Raw genomic sequence first — 22,961 nt, forward strand, 5'->3', positions numbered from 1 at the left:
GTTTTCCATAGAGTTAATCTAATTTCATTTTATTTCTCTTTCTTACTTTGGTACAGTTGCCAGTAGACCCTTTTTTTCCATTTAAGACCTATGTAGTTGGGTTTAGAGACTGTTACTTGGAGCAGTTAATTAGAGAATTTCATGCACATAATTTTTTCACATAGTAATGTTTTTGCTGGGCTGGCAGCACAATACCTTTCAACATGCATATGCTTTAGTTGTGCTGTGATTGGCATGTATTGGATTAAAATAGCACATACTTGCAATTTAAAAAAAAGATGTCCTGAATTTTTTTAAATTAAAAATAAATGATTTCTGGTTTTAAGAACATTTTAAAGAGAAATTCTTTACCAGATCTTGAACTTGACTCCTCTAGTGTAAAGTTAACAACATCCTAGTAAGAGTGAAGATTTTGTAATCCTTAACCACTCTTTCTTTTCTTAAACCAGTTCTGAAGTAACTGTGATATGCACCAGGCAAAGCCCCAAAGAGCAGAACTTGAATCTATCATATTAGCTGGGAGTAATATTATTGAATGCTCTTTGTATAAAACAAAAACAAATATTCAGTTTGGTGTCAATTTATGAATGGACAGTGTAGATAACATGGGGTGAATATATGATCATGGTTGCTGAAGCCAGTGAACAAATATGCTGCTACATTCAAAGCAAGCTGAAAGTATAGGGAAAGCCCCGCTAAGAGGGAATTACAGCCTTTTGATCGTGGTCTGCTGTAGCAGTTTTGTTAGGGGATAAATAAGGGTACAGCTTGTTCTGTTTTTAAAATAAAAACTTAAACCACTTTCAAATAATGTCCAATACATGGAGTATTATCAAACCGTGTCCTTTTCCAAGGAAAAGAATTGGCCAAGAGTGATGCAATGATTCTCAAACTGTTTCTCTGCTTCTGAATGAGTCTTTGTCCATAAACTAGGACACTAAGAAAGAGAGCCTCTTCACAGTAAAGGCTTTTACCTAGCAAAAAGACTCCTGCTTTTACAGAGTGGAGTACAAGGTGGCTCTGAAGCATCAAACTGGCAATATTATTCAGGTATTCTTCCAGATTAGGGACTGAACTTTCAGGTGTCAAAAGTGTTTGCAAATGATTGTAATATCTGAGCCTTTTCAACAAAGGAGAGGGGAGAATATATCACACAGAGAGGAGTGCCATTTATCGAGCAGCATAGGAGGAACTGTTATAGCTGCTAAATACAGTATTGGGAGAGATTCCTGGTTCTGAGGAGCTGTTGTATTAGCTGCTTACTACCACATCTACTTGATATTATGGTGATAGGCACTTCAGAAATATTTATTGATATATTAGCCATCATGTCCCATACTGTGAAAAAGCAGGAATCTGCACTTACAGGAGGTGTGTAAAAACGCCACATTGGGCTGTGGAAATCAAGGAGTAGTAAATAGATTTTATTTGCTCTACACAACGCTTTTTGGTTTTTTATTTGGGAGGGAGGGAGAAATTGTTAAGTGGTGTGACTACTATGTTGCTGTCACATGGACACCTGACCTGGATTCTGAGTTGACAAAGGATGAAGAAAGGATCATTAGATAGGGTTCACAGGGTAATACATCCACACCAGTGTACCATCATGTAGTTTGCTGATCATACTCTTTTAAAAATGATACTGATGATGTCTGCGTTGGATAGGATATATACTTGAACACAGTGTAGCCAATTGACTTATATCTTCTACACATTAATTAAACCAGTGGAGAGCAGTTAGGTTACACCAGGAAGGTGTTTGTCATGAAAGCAACAACTCATAGTCTGTTATATCAAAAGCTGCCATGCCGTCTAGCATGATCAGAATGTCCAGCTTAACTTCCAACAAACACTGCTAACATGGTCTCTGTATTTTTTTTTAAAATCTGTTTCTTTATTCAGGAAGTTTTAGCAAGTTTACAAATCCTGGCCATGTAACTATTGAAGATAATACAGCAATCATTCCAACAGTGAGTTTTTACTTAGAGAAACATTGTACAGTATTATAATAATAATAATCAGATCTCTTTTTAACAGGGCATTACCATGTACAGAGTAAGCATCTTTATACTACTCATGACATATCTCTAGTGATCTTATTAAATTGAGAGAAATCTCTGATTACATGTTTAGCAAACACGGCATGTCTATCAAATGTTAATATTCACAAAAAATTGGACCGGTGTTCTGATCCTTTTGTAGGTGAATGTACTTTGTCTGAGTACTGAATCAATGGTAATCAAATGTCTAAGTACCTATTTGTCCTCTGTGGTGTTGAGAGTGTAATTGATGTGTAAATTTTTCCGTAACAACCCACCTCCCCCTTTTTTTTTTTTTTTTTATATAACTATTCCTCTATGGTTGGATTATTTTTCTTTTTCCAGTGAGAGGCTATCAGTAGCTAAGTAGCTACTAGCAAATGGGAGATTCATTCGTCATTTCCTTTTGTGTGACCATTTCCACTAGAAAGCCCTAGGACGATTACCCAAAGGATCACTTGGTAATAAATATCCAATAATTTGTGATATTTGATTACAAATTGCATCCCAGTACTCTCTGACTGGGTATGTCCACCATATATACACAAAATCTCCTCTTTCACCACAATTTCTCCGTTTATTCCCATTCAAGCTATATATCTATTTTAACTTGACTGGTGTGAGGTACCATTGAAACAATATCTTGAAGAAATATTTTATTGAGCTACAGGATGAAGTTGCTGGTCCTCTTTTTCCAGAGTGAATCCACTCCTTTGGGGTAATTTGTTTTTCCAGATCCTTTTCGCAGCATTTCATATATGGACATTTTTTCGTTAGGAAAGTTGACTGCAAAGATTGATATAAATTAGTTACAATTCTGTTGTTTCCTAACTGTTGGTCTCCACTTCCTGGAATGTCACTGGGTGTCCAAGTGCACCTGTAATTTAATAGTCACCTTTCCCAAACATAGGAGGATTGAGTCTGGACAGTAATTAGCAAGAACTTTCCATTGAGAGATTGCTAGTTGAGGGGAGATCTGGGAATTATTCGGTTTCTGGGAAGAGTGTAACAAACTCATCACAGTGATGGGCTGGGGAAACTGCTCATGAAGCGAAACAGGAAGGACTATTCATTTATTTGTATAAATTGCATAAATCCAGGGAGCCATACCCAACCCAAGCTCTAATGAAATTTCACCAAAAAAATTGCAATAGACTGTTCACTCCTCTGTAAAATAAATACCTACCAGCTGATGATAAAACTTCCAAGAATGAGTCCTTGGAGGGGAAAAAGAACAGTTGCCCATTGCTACCCTCTAGGTCCTTTTGGAAAGCTAGGAAGAGAATCACTTGAGAGACACTCCACTCCTGCTACATGTCACGGAAGCCCCTCCCAAAAACTCATGATGAGCGGTATCCAAGGAGCAGCTAGATGTAAAAGACTCAGCATAGATCTTTTGGATAGAAGTTTCAGATGTGCTCAGTGTTGCGTTAATACTGTTCCATTGAAGTCTATTTACCATTCCTGTCAATGAGAACAGACACAGGCTAATGCTGAGGGGATTTGAAAATTTATCTTCATCCACGGAAAAGAGGAGATCATAAACATATACCCAGTGCCGTTTCCATCCCATGTCAATAAGTTCTGTAACTCGGTTGTCTGGATTCAAGGAAATCTGTGTACTTGGACTGCCTAAGCTGCCCCACTGCAAAAGGATGAGATGGGATACTGATCAAAATCAAGCAAGATTTCTCAAAAAAACAACTATTGACATTGACAAAGGTCTTGCTGATTTTCTTAAGAATAGCTGGCAACCTGCCTTCTCATCAGGAAATGCTGACTGCCTCCTCAAGACCCTAGGCTTGTCTCCACTAACCAGCCACAACATTGTATCCTGGAGTTGCCACAGCACCTCCAGAATCTCAGTGAGTAACACCAGCTGCGTAATCAGCTTGCATGTACCCAAGTAGTCTCGTTAACTGCTTCTCACAGTATCTATGGCTGAGGACAAGTGACACCTCTTGCCCTCAGTCATAACACTTTTGAACAGTAACATAAACTCTGTACATAAAAGAGGGTTCAAGCAGCTGCCTAGCCATCTCCTGTCCAGTCTGTGCTAAGACTGCTTTAATCCAAATAGAACACTGTAGTCTACAGGCTCAAATTAAAAACAGAACATGGCAAGAAACCAGAACGGCAAGAGCCCCTCTAACAGCTGGTAATAGCTGTCTGTGAGCTGAAAGACAGCCTGGCTGGAATGGAGATGTGGGAGTACTTCATATGATTCAGTACCAGTAAACAGACCACAGAAATCCATAGTATGTATGTATCACCATACAGGGTCGTATATATTACCATACAGGGTCACATGAATGTCTGGTGCATTCACCCCACATATCCATAGTTGAAGTCAAGCTTCTGGCCGCCTCCGAGAGAGTTTTGGGTAAAAACATAGGGAATTCGTCACTCCTAGGAAGATACATGAGATGGTTCATCAGATCAGGTGTCTGCATGCACACTCTCCAAGGACTCCCACAGAAGTGCTGGACCAGCTCGCCGTTCAGCTATGAAATTTCCCCGTGTAACCTGGTGGTCCATACACAAATAGCGCTATCTGTTATTTCCTGTGTGGACTCAGGAAATAGCCAGATGCCCATAATTGTTTCCAGGACTGGGCACCTTCTGCATTCCAAGTGGTATAAAATTAACTACTTCCCCATTTCTTGGTTCTGTGAGGCTGGTAGATCACCAAGTACCCAGCTAGAAGGATTGGCATTAGTACTACTTATATTGCTTGAGGGGATCATCACCACAGACATTAACCCTTAAAGTTCCTTTCAGCGCAACTTGTTGGCCTGTAATTCAGGCGACATTTGCAGTAACCAAAGTCCAAAAGTTTTGTAGCACTAGGTACTTGCACAGTATGTCCCCAGTTCTACAGTCTTCAGTGTTGTTGAGGAATTCATCATTTTAATTTGGTACAATATGCAAAAATAGCAATTTTAAAGTGAGAGACTAGACTTTATTGGGAGAAGCTAGTTAACTTGGACATCAATTGATTCAGCAGAGCACTTAAGCATGTGCCTAAATCTCACGGAAGTCAATGGGTTTTAAGCACCTGCTTAAAGTTAAGAAGGTGCTTAAGTACTTTACTGAATCAGGGCTTGAAGGTTTCTTCAAATCTCCTCTTTCCTTCCAACAGGGGAGCCCCTGAAGCTCCTATTGCTCTTCCCTTCTCTGTTTTCTTCCCATAAAAATGTACTTTATTGACTTTATTTTTGCTGCCTTCTGAGCCAGGACTGGGGGCCTCAGAGGCACCACATGCCATTTCACTTTGGATGACCCCTAGGCTAACTGTTCCTGTGCAGTGTTCTCTTTTTACCCCCTGCTTGTTTCATTCCCCACTTTTGGGGCCCAATGTCAGAGTTACATAATGTATTATAACAGGTTTGCCCTTCCCCCATCAGTTTGTTGCCAGGTGGATGTGGTTTGAGAGGCTATGGGAATGAAAAGTGAGTGTGTTTTCTCTTGTAGTGTGGGTCTGCCTATAGTCAAGTGCAAGGGAGACTTTTATATTGAAGTCTCTTGGTGCATTAAAAAATGTTGTTCAGATCTAGAGAATTTTCAGTCCCAACCCTGCAAATTCCATTGCTTGTGTAGAAAATACAGTAAAACCTGCCAAGAGCGACCATTCATGGGAGTTAGCAAAAGTGGTCATTTGTAAGAGGTGGTCTCTCTTCAAAGGTTTGCACACCAGGGAGCGGTGGTGTTCTGTAGCCTCTGCAAGTAGTTGCTTCCCAGTGCTTCCCAGGGCAATGGTGCTGCAAAATCCTGGACCCAGCTGCAATGTTTCCAACTGCTTTTGGAGGAACAATGTAGGTGACAAATTTTAAGACCACTACTGATGTCTTTTATCTCATCCTCTTTCTTCTGTCTCCCATTTTCCTTTGTCCGAAGGGAGTGTCTATTGTTCTTTCGTCTGTTACTTACGCCTTTACGTTCTTTCTCACGGGCATCATCAGCCTCCCCAGCATAATGCCACATTTAAGTATAGATACGCAGCACAAGATAAAACAGGACAGATCTTCTGGTGTGGTGCAGTTCCTCTGTACCATACTGCTGAAAAAGTCTGGTCTTAGAGCCTGCTTTTCTAGCCCTGGGAGGATCATTCCAGAGAAACAGAGATTCTCCAGGGATATAGAGCCAGAGGAGAGGCTCCTATGCCATGCTGCCTCCTGCCTGTCAGCATGTAGGGTGTGGCTGGTGAAAGCGGGTGTGGCTGGGCACATCCTTCCACTGTGTCTTCTTGGGGGCATTAGAAACTGATGTAAATTAGAGCAGCCCTAAGACTGTTCTAACTCAGCAAAAGGGGATTGGCTCTGTACTCAGTAGGACCTGGATTAGAGGAATGCAGAAATGAGTTTTACACCACCTTTGTACCTTTCCCCCATCCTGACCTATGCTGTTTGAAGTTCCTAACAGTATCTGGCCCAAAGTGCATCTTACTTGAACTTAGTGCTAAGATTAGTGTTGCTTAGTCAACGTCACAGGTGGCACATGACTGATGATATAGAGCAACGAGTTCATTTGTGTGGCCAATTTACCACTTGTAAACAATTTGAGGGTATGCTACTTCTGCCGAAGGAAAACTAGACTACTAGACTAGATATCTTTCAGGGCCCATCAGCATCACTCTTGAACTGAATGGCAGGTTGATACTGAGCGATGCAAAGCACCCTCTGTGACCAGTGTTTCTACAGTACTCCAAGGGCCCTATGGCTCAGGGAGTGATCCAGAGACTGAAAACAAGGAATTAAGCTTTCCTGCTGGCATACAGACTGTTTCTGTCACGGGCATGAGACCAGTCTTGATCACTTTGTCAGAATCCTATAGATTACTCTGTTATCTGGCATGGAATGATGATTTGGTTGAGATGATATATCTTTACTTTGGAGAGGATTGTAATAACAAATTCTGACAAGAATAACCATGTAAACTGTTTTAAAACTAACTGGGCAAAGAACTCTGAGAATGAACTGGAACATCTAATTATGTGCGTTTTGGGTTACATTATTTTATATGATGCGTATTACAGAAAATTCTTCCTTCTATCTCTTTTCTATGTTTTTATTTTCTCTCCAGCCCCTTTAGTACATACATTCCTCATGCTGCGCCTTATGTTTCTTCATCTTCTTTCCTCCTTCAGCATCTCCTGACATGAAAAGATTAAAGGTGAAAGTGTTCTGTGTGACACATCACAAGACTAGTTTAGGATTTCAACACCACTTCTCTTGTGCTTAAGCAGCCATGTCACTTTTTTTTTCTTCACTTTTTACATTCGTCAAAGGACATAGCATTTGTGTTTTTTATCTGTGGCTCTCTTTGAGTTATGAAATTTTAAAATATTAATTTCTTGGTATTAAGTGTTGCTCAGTAGTAAATATAAAATATGGCTGTATTATGAGTGTGTAAAAGATATGTGGGGTTTCTCACACACACACACACACACACACACACACACACTCTCTCTCTCTCTCTCTCTCTCTCTCTCTCTCTCTCTTCTGAGCCACATTTTTACTACCAGTACAGAGGAAAGCAGTTTGGTCTAATGATTATAGTATAAGACAGGGAGTCAGGAGATCTGCATTCAGTTTCCAAGTCTACCACTCGCTCATGGTGTGAGTTCAAGTAAGTGATTTAAGCTCCATGTGCCTTAGTTTCTCTCTCTGCACACTGAGGTAATAATATCTCTGTAAATAACTGTAAGACCTGGGAAATGAAGTGCAGAACAGTTTTTAAAAAATATTTATTATGCATGTGCATGGATGGGTGAAAAATCCTGTAAGCCACCTAGAGAATAGCATCCTAGTCCTTTTGTCCTATATAACACATTTTTCATTTGTTTGCCTGGCTGTGGGAGGGAATGTAACTGAGCTCCGGCCTTGCATTTCTTTAACAAAATAAACGTCAATAATCCAGTCATTAGCAGACAAAATATTGGGATGTTTGGTTTGGATTTGGAGGTGGATGGATGGCTCCTTGCTTGCACCAGCGGTCAGAGTCCTTGGTATGAGCCAATTTAAAAAAAAAAAAAAAATCCCATTAAAAGATCATATACCAGCAAGTGACTGCAAGTACAGCAGACACTGGGGGGAAAAAAATTAAAAACAAAAAGGCCAGTCCAAAACAGTCCTACCACACAGTATCAGTACTTGTTTGGGATTTTAGTTAGTTTTAGTCTACTGACTAGAACAGACCGTTAATACATCTCAGCACCTTTTATTTATCTGTGGTATATGATCGCCTGTATACAGGGTTAGCTCTTCAAAAACAGGAGCCCAAAGTGAGCAGACAGAAGGTAAAATCCTGGCTGTATTAGTCAGTGACAAAATTGCCATTGACTTAAGTGGGACCACGATTTTACCCGAAATATGAAAATACATGTGCAAACATTTGTATACATATGTAACTAGCTGTTTTGTAGGCAGTGAACAGTTTGAGGCTGCCAGTAAATCCATATTTTTGTGTGGAACTTTTATACAAGTTTTTGAAAATTTGGCCCATAATGTAATTGCATCTCTTCTACTTTAATAATTGCTAATCCACTTTAAAGGGGAATTCTGCACTATTTTATTGGTTTTCTCCTTTTTTCTGTCAATTAGTCATGTAGCAGATAATCAATATAGAATTTTCATTTTGTTTGACTCCTTTTCTTTGCTTAGGATCTGATTCTTGAAGTCTGGAGTTTTTTCCCCTCCTCCTTGCCAGCTACTTCTGGCTTCTCTGAAGAACAGGTCAGAGACTTGAGCAGTATTGCCATTGTAAGAGTGCTCTCCAATGCTACCATGGAAACTTGGCTCCCCCCCCCCCCCCCCCCCGCCATAAAATAAGGAATTCAAAGGATCAGGAAAAGGCACCATGATTGTGGAGCTAATTTTTTCTGCATGGGTCTGGGACTCTGGCTGAGTGTATAAGATTTACTGAAACTGAGGGAACTTCTGAAGAGTCTGTGGAGTTTATAGATTCTGCAGTTGGCTCTTGTGAGGTTCACAGGGAGCTGATGATTCTTCCCTGTACTTTCCAGGCCTGCTGATCTTTGTTTGCTGATGGGTTGGACTCTACTAGCCTCACTTCTTGCTACTCTCCAGCTCTGGCTCACTGATCCATATATATTTGTGTAAATCTGTTCAGTTCATATGTGGGTCGCAGATATTTTTTTCCCCATCCAAATGAGGGAGTTTTATACTAAAGTATACATTTTCCCAAGAACTTTTATATTACAACCTATGTTAAGAGTTTTTTAATAGAAATTTTTAAAGTTTGATCAGATTGAGCTAAAGATATAAATAAATATACTCTGTATCTTGCGTAAGAGGCCTGTGGTCCTTAAATTCAGGGTTGATATGGAAAAAGTCCATCTTTTGGCTATGTCGCCTCAGTTTTGGGAGGGTGAAGGAGGTAGAGTTGGGATGTCCAGCCATAACAGAGTGCTGGAGTGTGGAGGAAGGGTTTTCTTTGGACTATATTATGAGGAAAGAATGTGAGATGATGACATGGTTTTTGACCTAAGCCAGGGGCTGGGAGAAGGACTTGCATCTAAATTCAGATAAGTGGGTGGGTTCATATGCAGTATTTTCTCTAGTGGAAAGATAGTGGAAGATAGATGGAAGTTGGTGATTAGGATTTAGGCGGCAGAGATCAAGTTAGTGTTGCAATCTTAGCTAACTATTTCAGGCCTTTCTGACTTTTAAAGGTTTTTTAACGACTTTCTAATTTCCTAACTTTAAAGTTTTTTTTTTTTTTTTTTTTTTTTTTTTTAAACGTCAGTGATGTTGTTTTGACTTAAGGCAACTATTGGTACCACTATCTAAACTTTTTTAGTGGGATTTATGTATTGAAGAACTTCCTTTGTTTTAGAAGTAAAAGGAACTCCACTAAACAAAGGCTATATTTACCGTTGCATAGCTACGTCTTTATCATTGATTATAAAAAATACACCCCAGTACAAAGATTCTCACCTCTTCATCATAATACATTTCTTGTTAATAAGTAAAATAATTGATGATAATAACAGTGCAATCTATTGATTCATAGATTTTTAAGGCCAGAGGGGACCATTAGATCATCTAGTCTGACCACCTGTATATCACGTTCTTGCCCAGTTAGGCTCAATACAGTGCTATTAACTTGTGTTTGACTAAAGAATACCTTCCACAAAAGGCAGCCAGTCTGAACCTGAAGATGACATGAGATGGAAAATCCACCACCTTCCTTGGTACTTTGTTCTAATGGTTAATCATTGTTAAAAAAATCCTGCCTTATATCTTCTTTGAATTTGTCTGGCTTCAGCTTCTAGCCTTGGTTATTTTTATGCCTTTTTCTGCTAGATTAAATAGCCCTTTATTATCCTTTAATTCTTTATTAAGTGAGTCCCATATCAGCTTTTCCATTATTTTGCCCAGGATTGATGTCAGGCTAACTGGCTTATAGTTACCCGGGTCATCCCACTTGCCCTTTTTGAATATTAGCATTTCCCAGGTATTCCAAGATTTATTAAAAATTAATGTTAGGTGGCCAGAGATCTCCTTTGTCATCTGTTTTAGGACTCAATAGTAAAACCCCTGAAAAAAGTTTAACTTCGGTGCTGTTATTTCAGAATTACAAGGACAACTCTCAAGTTATGCGGGCTGCACTTCATAGGTTTTTAATGTTTTGAAAGCTTCTACAGGTTTGGGAGAGATCTTCCATACTTAAAACAGGGAATACACCTGTACAAGTATTCTCTCTCAAAATAGAAGAAATTTTAAAACTGCAAATGTATTGGGTGAGCTTGTGACGCACCTCAAACATAAAACAGTTTTGTATTAACAATTTCTTTTTTTTTGTTTTTATTTTATTTTATTTTTTTTTTTTGCATTTTGTACATTGACCATAAATAGTTGAATTATTGTCCCAGTAAGGTAATATTTCCATGAAAATGGTCTCTTAAAACATGTTTTTAACGGAACGTAGTATTGATTTTTTTTTGAGTTAATGAAACTGTCTCTCTAATTTTAGTTTATTATGAAATAAGAGTATACCAGCAGCACGCTTTTTACTACAACCCTTGGTTTGCTTTCAAAGCCTTGGCTTGTTTTTGTAGGTTTCCATTTTTCTGCTGAGCTCTGTTTGTTGAGATAAAGTGATCTTGGCAGTGCATGTCTTGTTGTATCTTTAATGTAGCTGACTGGTATTTCAGATATGAAACCAGTGGAGAACTTGCAGGCCACTGATGGCAAAGGAAGCGTGAAGTAAACTATCAAGCAAATACATTCCTCTGAATTATACAGATAATTTTGACAGTCTATCATTTTGTATTGTTCAGTAATTTATTACTTTAAAAACATGATTTTTGAAGTTCTCACTTCCTTTTTAACATGTGTTGACAGAAGAATTGAATAGTAGTAACAGAAACTGCAATATAATATACAGTGTAATTGACCCCTTATTTTAAATCTTTGTGGCAGGTTTTCATTTTTCTGGGCAATTTTCTTTGAGAGATGTGTGAGTAAATCTTTATTTAAAACTTGTACATACTTGTGGTATCCTCCCACAATGGCTTATTATATTAAACATGATAGTTTCATGGTTTCCCTGTCTTACCTCTCTTGATCAGTTTGTATCCACTTATTGTCTCTTGTTGAATATTTGGGCCCTGATCCTGCAAAGATTTACACACACACAATTTACTTGGTGTATTGCATGTAGCTCCTTTGAAGTCAACAGGACTACCCACAATGTGTAAATCTTTGCAGGATTGGGGCTGTGGATTGTAAACCTTTAGAAACAGGGACTGTCTTTTTGTTGTGTGTACAGTGCCTGGCACTGATGGGGTGCGGGGGGGGTCTCTAGGTGCTACTACAGTGCAAATAATAACAACACTGTACAAAATTTTATCCAGACAGCATTCTATAGGATTAGATTTTCTAAAAACAGAGAAGATTCAAAGTTGGAATGAAAGCATTATTTTGAAAATATTAGTGTTTTGGATTATTGCAATTAGATACATTATTTTAATAAACTAGTTGCTTTCCCACCATAAAACTTGATCCATTTATGTAAATTTAAAAGTATTAAAAACCACTTTGAGAAGCAGAATCATAACTTGACTTTACATGATATTGATATGATGTTTCCAAGTTGAAGCAATTAACTGAATAGTGATGCTCAAAGTTGTAAATAAGGTATAGCTGAGAATAAGCGTCTTTAGAGATGCCACAGCAGAGACCATCATAGTAATACAGCTTCTGGTATGCAGATTGCTGATTCACTGTGACTTTAGGTTATCTTGTTTACTTTCTGACAGTAATTTCCACATAGGGCTAATTTGGTGCAAGTGCGTACTTCCAGATTCTCTTCTGACTATGAAACAACTCGTAAAGAAATGTGTAGATAGTCTTCTGGTTTTGCTATTGAAGTGTATTTCACTTCTGTAGGTGTTGTGTGCAGCATTTGTCCAGAAGTTCTCCCATTTTTTATGGTTTGTGCCAGGACAGTGCTTTGTCAGTTTTTTTTTCCAGACTTTTCACAAATAAAGTTAGAGAATAGCAACAACGCGACAGGCATGTTTTATCTAAGTTACATAGCATATTCTGCAACACTAAATTTGCCTTTCCCTCTTTTTTGCAGATTGGGGCAGATAACAAACTTTACAAACAAACAAGGAGACAAACAAAAACCCTTCAAATGAATTGTTTTTCAAAAACAAATAAATAAATAACAGCCTTACATAAAAAAACACGTGTTCAGCACCTCCTCCCTCACATCTCTCTAGAAAAGGAGACCCCCAGGATTGTGATCTGGAAGATTTAGGATTTTCATTGAGATTGTGCATTGTTTGTTCAGATTAAACCCAACATGGCAAAGTGGCCAATTTGCAAAGTAACAATTATAAAAGCTCAAAGATAGAAATGTAGTAGTTTGATAGGGAAGGGTAATCTCAACCATCTTATCCCCCCTTCTACAACTAGTCTATGTCCACAGAGCATTTTGGAGCAAACCTCCAAGTCTGGGTTGACAGACTTGAAGTAGCAGGGCTTACGCTAGTGCTCTAAAAATACCTGTGTAGACAGCACTTTGAAGTTGCAGCTTGGGCTCTGAACCCCACCCCCTTCTCGAGCCTCAGAGCCCAAGCTACAACTTCAGAAGGAGTCCGCCCAGCTATTTTTGGACCACTAACCTGAGCCCTACAAGCCCGAGTCTGTTGCTCCAAAATGCTGTCTAGACATACCCTAAGAGCCCCCAGTGCTGTAAGGACAGCTCACAATCTGGACCTATATGATTATGTCATAATATCTGTACCATGAAAATCTCTCCACCCTGACTACTGTAATCCTTGAGCTCTGACTGGCTTTTTTTTTTTTCTCTCAGAATTTCCAGTTTGCCAGCAGTAAGCGCCTCATACCGCCTCAGCTTCTCACTCACTTGCTTCTATTGGTTGAAGCTGGTAGGCTCAGCAGTGTCATAAACGAGAAGGGAATAATACCAAAAAGCAAAGGAGACTGGAGTTTATAAGATATGGGGAAAATATATTTTAAACACTGTTTATACCATTTTTGACTCATGTCTTTTCTTCCTTCCTTCCTTCCCACTCCTCCCCCCAAACCCTCCTATTGCCATGTAGGCCAGCAAATTCTTGTACACAGAATAATTCTTTACCCTCTGGGTTTACATTGGGAGAATCCTAGATCCATCCTCCAAATTAATTTTGAAACCCCATGTAAACACAAATATGACAGTTATTCTGGAGACAGTGGCTTTGCTGACCCATAAAGAAGGAAGTCGCAAGGATAGGGAAATTAGATAATAGGGAAAGGAGGAGGGAAATCAGGGAAGAGAGAAATCAGGAGAGAAAAAGAGCTGATAGAACAGGGAAAGCAAGGCCAAAAGGGATTTGACTTCAAAACAATATATCCAAGTCTTGAAAAATTTACTGGCCACCTGTGAGATGGAGCACTAAACCTGTTATCCACAGGTAGATCTGAAAGATAAGAAACAGCCAGGTCCAGCGTGAGTCCCTCCAGCTGCAGTGAAGGAGGAGAATGTTGGGATTTCTACCAGGTTATAGTCAATGGACCCTGCTTGAGGGCTCCATATTTTGTATAGTCATCTGGCTACTAGGTGTCTTTTACAAAGTCAAAGCTCTGTTCCACTCCACTCTAGCAGCTGGAAGGGAGAGGGAACATTTCTGAAGGTCTCTTACCCCTATAGATTTCTGACCGATCCCAGCCCAGAGCACCCTCCTGCACCCCAAACCCCTCATCCCCAGCCCCACCCCAGAGCCCACACCCCCAGCCAGAGCTCGCACTCCCCCATCCCAGCCTGGAACCTCCTCCCGCACCCTGAACTCCTCATTTTGGGCCCCACCCCAGAGCCCGCACCCCCAACCAGAGCCCGCACCCCAACCCCAATTTTGTGAGCATTTATGGCCCACCATACAATTTCTATTCCTAGATGTGGCCCTCAGGCCAAAAAGTTTGCCCACCTCCGTACTACAAGGCCTGATCCAGCCCTCATTGAAGATGATGGAAACTTGGACTCCCGTTGACATCACTGGGCTTTGAGTGAGAACGTAAATGATTTACTGGACAATGGTTACAGGGCAATTCCTTAGGCAGCTGTAGTAGAGGTTATGTGGAGGTCTCTGAAGCAGACATTTGAGGCAGGAACATTTAACACTCACTAAGTAGCAAACTTCATCTGTGAGGATAGGAATTAAAGCTTGTCTAAGCAATGAATTCCTTCCCTCAGGAGGCCAGGCAAATCTTCTCTGGACTGGAACAACAAAATAGATAGACACAGCAGGTAATTTGTGCTATGGAACCGTTCCCAACCTTTACCTTTTTTTCCCCTCTCCCCTCCCAGAGGAGAGAGATCTGGTTGGAGGGCCATCAGAAGCAAAAGGCTGCAGAAGTGTCTCTCTTTCTGAGCTCTGCCTCTCTGTTCCCTCCAACCCCCACTTCCCTCTGTGTTCTCCCTTTTGTTTGCTCTGGCTTACTCACTCTACCTGTAGGAAGGGGAGGAGCAATAGGTTGCAAGAGGAAATGTTACACTTTTGATGAACAATTTGTATTGCTACACAAGACTTTAATGTTTATCTAAGCACTGGCTACACTCCGTGTCTCCCTTAGGAGTAAGATTGTCCCAAAGGGGATGATACAGAAGGCTGCAAAAGTATTATGCAAAAAGGGCCAGTATAGACTTGACTGCAATGTCCTGTTCTAATCGTACACACTTACAGGGCCTGTGATATTAACCTGCCAAATGTAGCAAAGGGAGGTTTTGGTGTAAATTGAAATGTGAATGAATATTTTGGTTGTCGGAACATACTACATGTAAAGTGCATTGATAGGTTTGTTATTTTAAAATGGTTTTTCTTCTGTTTTTCCTCTCTTCCAGTAATTCTGTCCAACCGTCTTTCTTTCTTTTAAAAAAAATTATTCAAATAAATATTTGTTATAACGTGGCAAACATTTAATGTAAAATACAGATATTTATTTTCTGACAAATACAGAAAAACATGAGCAGCACAATGAGTACATTGACATACCAGCAGCAAGTGGGTGTCTTGTGATGAACTCAGTAAAAGGAATCCCCTGGTGTTGCTTGTGTTTTGTACACAGCTTTTTCAAGTGGTAAAAGATACTGTAAGTAAGAGAATGTTGGAATGTTGAGTCTCCAAAGTATGTATGTTCACCATTAGGTTGTTGAAGATATATCAAAGGCAAATGATCCAGAGGGTCAAATGCTTTTTCTTCATCAGTTAAAGATGACCTCAGAAGGGGAAAAAATGGGAGGTTTTTCTTTTTTTTTTCTCTTTAGTTTGTATTTTTATGAAATATAAAGCAGATCTGTAAGATGTTTTTATTTTTGTTTTCCTGCTTGTATTTTACATTATAACTGTCAGGAATGTCAAACCTTGTAATCCTTGTTTTGCTTGAGGTCTCATTGGAGGGGCCTCAGTGATGTGGGTTGGGAGTGTTCTTGAATGGTGTGATACTGAATCCTGAACCCTGATCTCTTCTTTTAGTTATTTGGTGGGCATTCAAGCTGAATAGATGTTGACAAAAACATAGTTTTAAACGTCTGACTAAAAATTTATGCCCCTCTAAATTAATTGGGTTTCACGTATATGGTTTATCTAATGTTCTAATCCAGGGGTAGGCAACCTATGGCACGCGTGCCGAAGGCGGCATGCGAGCTGATTTTCAGTGGCACTCACACTGCCTGGGTCGTGGCCACCGGTCCGGGGGGCTCTGCATTTTAATTTAATTTTAAATGAAGCTTCTTAAACATTTTAAAAACCTTATTTACTTTACATACAACAATAGTTTAGTTATATATTATAGACTTATAGAAAGAGATGTTCTAAAAACGTTAAAATGTATTACTGGCACACGAAACCTTAAATTAGAGTGAATAAATGAAGACTCGGCACACCACTTCTGAAAGGTTGCTGACCCCTGTTCTAATCCTACTAAATCTCCTGTAGTCTATGGAGACTTTCCTGTAAAGCAGGAAAGAAAAGACCTACATTCCTACAGCTTAAAAAAGTCTTTATACTTATAATACATTGCAAAGAAGCAAAAAAAGACACATTGTTTTCCTTTGTCATGTCCTCTCTAAAACAAATTCTTTAATCTCAAATCCCTGTGTAACATAGAAGATGTTTTGAAGAACGGGTAAGGATTTTTTATATTTGAATTACCAGTCACAATTCTTATTTTATATTTAAATTACCAGACTAGAAACTACCTGTGCTGTTCTGTAGGCAAGAGGGCAGATCTTCATGTGCATCATGGCAGAGCTTGGCATGCCTGGAATGGAGCAGGCAGAGACCACTTTCTGTCCCTTCTATCCAGGGGGCATTATAGGGCAAGTTTAGCCCATGGCACAAATTAGAGATGTCTGAGGACTGTGGGATGGGCCTTCCTGTTAGCCTGTGATCACCAGAGTGCTGCATGTTCCAGTTGCACCAACTGGGTTGAGATGGGGAGGAGAAGATGGCATAATAGAGCCAGTTCTGCTGACTTTATATCTCCCAGAAACATGCAAGTAGAATCCCCAGCTGGCTGTTTAAGCTCCCTTTCCATCCTCTTTGTGCTGCCCTGGTGAGGTAGAGAACAAGGGCAGCACAAAGAGTCAGCACAAGCATTTCAGCAAGGATTTTTGGGTCTGAGTTCAGCAGAGCACCTAGGCTTGTAAAATGCACAGTTAGAGAAATCCCTGTTATTACTCAGAATAGTAATAGCCGCTTCATTTAGAGGCTTATGTAATGGTAATGTTTTTTGTTGAAAAGCATGATTTAACGTGACCAGTAAGGGAGTAGTAAGTTCATATGAGAATTGTTTGTAAAACTGGAAGTTCATCAGAATCCAGGGTTTCCCTGGCTGTAAATTACTTTTCCTTTCTCACTCCTTTAAATATACAATACTTCTGTTAGTCTTAAAGGTGCCACAGGACCCTCTGTTGCTTTTTACAGATTCAGACTAACACAGCTACCCCTCTGATACTTTAAATATACAGGCATTAATCCTACTGTTGGCTCTGCTGAAAGTGAATAGAAATGACATTGTCTTTTAAATAACCAGTTTCTTCCTTTCATGAGTATGGACAAGCAGATGAACCATTCCAATCTAACATCCAGGTGGCAACTAAAATCAGTCCTGATGAAGGGTAGAAGAGGAAGTGTGTGTGTGTGTGTGTGTGTGTGTGTGTGTGCTGATCATATGGTGGGTGCACATAGATAGTAATTTTATTTGATCATCACGAAAAATGACAGCTCTGATCCATCAAATGCTTGCAGTCAAATATCATTCTGGTTAGGAACATAGGTATTGCCATACCAGATCAGACCCAGAGTCCGTCTAGTCCAGTAACCTATCTCCGATAGTGGCCAGCAGCAGATGCTTCAGAGGAAGTATGAGAATCCTCCTGCTCCCAAGTAGTTAGAGATTGGTTTAAGCCCTGAATCATGAGTTTAACTGACTCTTCCAAAATTAGTTACCCAGAGTTACAATAGTTATGGCTATTCTTGTAATCCCTACAAATGTCCATTCTGTTTCTGAATTTTGCTAAGTTTTGGTTACATGGCAAATGTTACGTTCAGATCGGCATGCTCCAGTTTGACAGCCGAGTATTTGTAGAGCCCTGCGTGGATACAAAATTTATATCCGCAGATATAAAGCAGATATCCACAGAGCTACTGGGCAGGAGATGCACACTGCTGTGTGAAAGGGACTCCTGTCCAGGAGCATGTGAGCTGCTTGCACACATTGACATGACCAGGGACAGCTGCCGGTGAGTCTGGTGCCTGCCCCAGTGGCAGGGACTGGGGGGAGCGCGTGGAACAGTCATGCCAGAGGAACTGCCTGGGCTGGGTGCTGGCTCCTGCGAGTAGCAGCTCGACATGCTGCTGCTCTCACTGCTGCAGTTCCTGGTAGAGCTCTGCGGATATCCGCATCCATGGGTATGCATTTTGTATCCGTGAAGGGCTCTAAGTATTTGCACAATAATGGAAGGTACCAGAGTGGAAAAGTCAATTCTAGCTGTAATATGATAGCACCATATAATATAATTTACAAAAGAGGCACTAATTCCCACCATGTAATTTTTAAAAATTTCTGTATTTTGCACACATTTTAAGACTGTAGTCAAAGCAAATCTGTTTTACCAGAAGGGAAGCTAATGTCTCCCCTCCCTCCCAAATTGCTATTAATATTGGGATGCTTAAAATGTAACTTGGGCTTTTGGTCAACTAAAAAATGGAGCAATGAAAATTTCTTCTTAATTTGGTGGTAGGCTAATAATCTAATTTTCTTGGGATTATGCAAATGAACAGCTTTTAAGTTAGAGCTAGGAATGAAGGTAATGGAGTTGGTGAATCAGCTGTAAAATGAGCAGACAAAATATAGATGAAAACAAATTAATTATGAATGGCACTTTCAGGCCCTGATCCGCCAAACACTTATGCGTGTGCTTCACTTTATATGCAAGGATAGTCCAGTTGACTTCAATAGGACTGCTGGTGTGTGCTTTCATGTGTTTGCAGGATTGGGGCCTGAACAGACTTTCTGGTGAATTAAACTGATTCAGAGAGACTGTAGTATTTGCTTTCACCTGGTTGCTTCATAAGCATTTCAGGCAGGAGTGAAAGTAACTTTAGGGACTTACTTGTACGCAGAGCGGCTGAGGTCCTGAGCAAGGTTGGGGGGCGGGGTGGGCTCAACCAGAAGGGATGGGGCCTCAGGTGGAAGGGACAGGCTGGGGCCAAACTCAGCCAGCCAGCCCTTTAGAGCTGCCCAGCCCACGCCGTCGGGCCTCCGGCGGCGATTTAAAGGATCCGAGGCTCCGGCCACCGTTGCTGCTAGCGCTACCTTGGGGCTCCGGCAGTGATTTAAAGAGCCCAGGACTCCCGGCCGCCGCCACTACCCAAGGACCTGGGGCTCTGACTGTTGGCGCTGCTGGTATGGTCGGCTGTGTACCAGCTCTTAACAGTACGTCGGACCGGACTGGCTTACTTGTACTTCTGATTTCAGGTTAATAGAAGAGTTGAAACTAGCATAATTTAAGAGACACCATCAATGTAAAAATCGCACCTCTGGAATTGTTTTCATCTGCTTTTGTTACAGCTGCCAAGTTTTCAGTTTTTTGCATAAGAGAAAGAGGATGTTAAATGGAAACAATGCTATTTCTTGTAAAGTGATTAACATGGAAGGACCTGACAACTCAGAGAAGAGGAGGAAGTCAATGTTTATTTTGGACAGAAGCCTGAGTTTCTCTACTAAAGTAGTACTATTTAAAGGAATTATTGTTGCAATGAAGGGGGGGCTTCAGACTTCATCAGCAGATTAAAACTACTTTGGTAAAGTTTCGTAGGAGCAACTGCCATGCCACAGAAGGCAACGACAGACATACATGTTGTTAACAAAAACTGCAACCTTTATGCCTTTGAAAGGCTTTTGGCATGGCGCTATAAGCGGATACACTCCAGGTAGTTTTCCTTTTAGGAAAAATGGCTTTCTTGTATGCCTAAAATTAATGTGGCTGTTTCTACTTGAATATTTACATATTAGTGCCACTCCTTGTGTGACAGCCACTGTCTTGACTGACACACCAGGAACAGAACCAGGAAATTCCGGGCTGAAAAAAGCACAAGTGTCTACAGTTTGAGCTAAAGAGCTAGGCTCCGTAGGTCAGAGCTTTAACAGTCCGGTATGCTCTATTGATCAGACACGGGGGGGATGCATAACCCACAGTGGATTGGCACTTGAACCTAGAGAAACAACCTACAGTTACTGTGAAATACTGACTCCGTGTACTAGTTTTATTTTAATATAATAAAAGCGATCTCTGATTTCTTTGTGTTGTAGACCTTATTTCAGAATTGTCAGAATTCATCAAACTGATCTTTTGCCCATGTTAATTAACCTACTGCATTAAAGAAGAAATATGTTTTGCAGTACTTTGATAGGTATATTAAATCGAATCACATTGTAAATGGGTGGAAATCAACATTTTAAATAGCAATTTGATCGTACATTGAAAAATCTCAAACAATAGAGAGAAGGAATTTTGGTTTGAATACATAATGAAAGAGTAGCATTTCAGAAGATTCTTTTATGAAACAATAATATAGTTCACCAAGTCTAAGAAAATAAATAGATTGCACTTTGTGACAATCTAATGCATTTCTCCAGACTTGACTTCTAGTAAAACAATAGCTTCTTGTTAATTGCACAACAAAATATTGTTAAAATCTACTACTTGTACGGTACATTTTTATGATTCAACATTTCATTTTAAATATTCTTTACAACAAAAAGCAAGTGCTGCATGAGACCAAGTGGTTTTATATAAGCAAACTTTAGAGGGTTTTACCAGTATCTTTCTTTATTACAAGTTTTGATTGTACTGAAAAATTCATGATGGTTTCATATGAGAACAAAGACAGTCTTAGCCTAGCCAGTCATGTGCTCTTGGGTGCATTTTAAAAATTCCATCACCAAATTGAGAGGTTTTGAGTGATTTCACTGCTTCTGATGGAGTTCACCCTCTCTGGATCCAGCTAAACCATTCCTGCCAGAGATGACTTAGTCCTGAGAGTGATTAAAAAATACTACAGAAGAACAAACTTTTTTGTTTTGTTTTGTTTTGAAGGGAGTAGATTGCACCAAATGGTATATAGTTCCAAAATGTTTTCATTGCCTTCCCTATACCCCATCCCACCCACCTTCAAATTGTATTAGTTGGACAGTGTGCTATACTGTCATTGTTCTCAGTTTATTTTTTCAGTTTCAGTTTTAGCATTAAAGAGCATATCATATAATATATTAGGTTGTGTGCCAAGTCATTTTCTCTTAGTTATGGTTATGAAAGAGCATTTTTGTATAAATGGGAAAACAATTTCTTCGCTGGTCTTCTCTGTGAGCACATGCACACTGGTACATGTGATTGATCCCGGAGCAGAATGTTTGATGGAGCTCCTTCTTAAAATATTGGCATAATATTTGAGTCTAGTTTGTACAGTGCTTCTAGACTTTGTTTTTACCTTTATTTTCTGTCATGTATTTTAGAATAAATTGTCACTTCAGGAAATGCTAGGAGTATAGGCGCATTTGCTGAAAACTGAAGTCTTTCTAATTAAAATTGTATTCTAAGCTTTCTCTTACAGAAGAAATTTAACTGTTCTAGATTGGGCTAAAACACAACTGAACAAGGATTCTTTTCTGAATTGGCCAGAGTGTGACCTGGTTGATATTCCTTCTTACATGTCTTCAGTTCAACCTCTGACCTGTCACTGAGGGGATAATAGGGTTGCACAGGTGTAACAGAGGGACTAATTTGGCCTGCAGAAGCTCTGAGTTTGTAGGGCTGACAATCAAGAAGCCTGATTTTACTTGTAAAATGAACATATTTGTTCTGGAATTCATTGAGAGGCAATAATGATGGAACTTTACAAACCCTTTTTGTTTTTCCCACACAGTCACTTTTCAGAGTAGAACTGCATTGTAAATTGTAGAGGAACTCACTTTTTGCTAAACTTTCTGAGAAATTATGCAGTCCTAACTCAGTACTATAATTCAAGGCTTCTGTGCTTCAAAATGTTGACGTTACCAGTGAAAAGCATCCCAGTTTTTTTTTTTTTTTTTTTAAATCTGTATATTTATGTAGGAAATTGTAACAAGTTTACGAATTATTGCCATGTAAATATGGGAGATACCAGATCTTGTGTAGCTCTTTCAGTTTTCCTGGCTTTTTAAAGTCAGCAAATAATCCTGTTTTTTTGTTTTTGTTTTTGTTTTTTTAGACAAATGCTCTAAACATAATGAAAAGATGGCCTGCCTTACAATGACCGAGATGGAAGGAACAGCAACTTCTACTGTCCACCAAAATGGTGACATCCTTGGGAATGCAAATGCTCCCAAGCAGACAGAGCCAGTGCTTCAGGTTTACCTTTATCATTCCCCGGAGAAGACCGAAGGAGATTATCTTCAGTTTCCAGCTGGCGAATATATTGCAGAAGAGATTTGTGCTACTGCTTGTAAAGCTTGCGGTAAGAATATATATGATGGTTTTCCTAGTGACAGCGTGATATTGTTTCAGCTTCATGCAACATTAGTTTTTAATATAGTGCACACAGTTCCTGACTAAAATGTATTATGCTATAACTCGTGCATGTATAGAACAATGTTTTTGTTTGTTTCTGACCCTTCTCTGCTATGTGAGTTCATTATTTGCTGATTAACAGTAATTACCTCTACATTGGCCATTCAAAACTTTAACTATTAAGGAAGGGTTTATCAACAAAACTGTTTATACCAGCCCTGCAAAGCACCCCGATGCACTTTGTGACCAAGAGTTAGAAGCAGTGTTCTCTCTAATTTTTCCCAACCATGTGCGGAATGAATTTTGTTATGTGCACCAATATGGAGGTGATGTGTG

The 22,961-nt window shown here is 39.7% G+C and overlaps 1 protein-coding gene across 2 annotated transcripts in view; it reads left to right on the forward strand.

Annotated features, from left to right (window-relative positions):
• Positions 1–22,961, forward strand: part of JAK2 (Janus kinase 2) — a 139,966-nt gene that overhangs the window by 33,205 nt on the left and 83,800 nt on the right. For both annotated transcript variants that reach the window (XM_026652354.1, XM_026652355.1), the window contains exon 2: positions 22,327–22,572. In XM_026652354.1, the coding sequence (XP_026508139.1) occupies positions 22,353–22,572 (220 nt within the window). In that variant the 5' untranslated portion in view covers positions 22,327–22,352. The remainder of the gene's footprint in view (positions 1–22,326; positions 22,573–22,961) is intronic.

Source organism: Terrapene carolina, unplaced genomic scaffold (assembly GCF_002925995.2).
Source record: "Terrapene carolina triunguis isolate 2854851 unplaced genomic scaffold, T_m_triunguis-2.0 Scaffold113, whole genome shotgun sequence".
Taxonomy (NCBI): domain Eukaryota; kingdom Metazoa; phylum Chordata; order Testudines; family Emydidae; genus Terrapene; species Terrapene triunguis.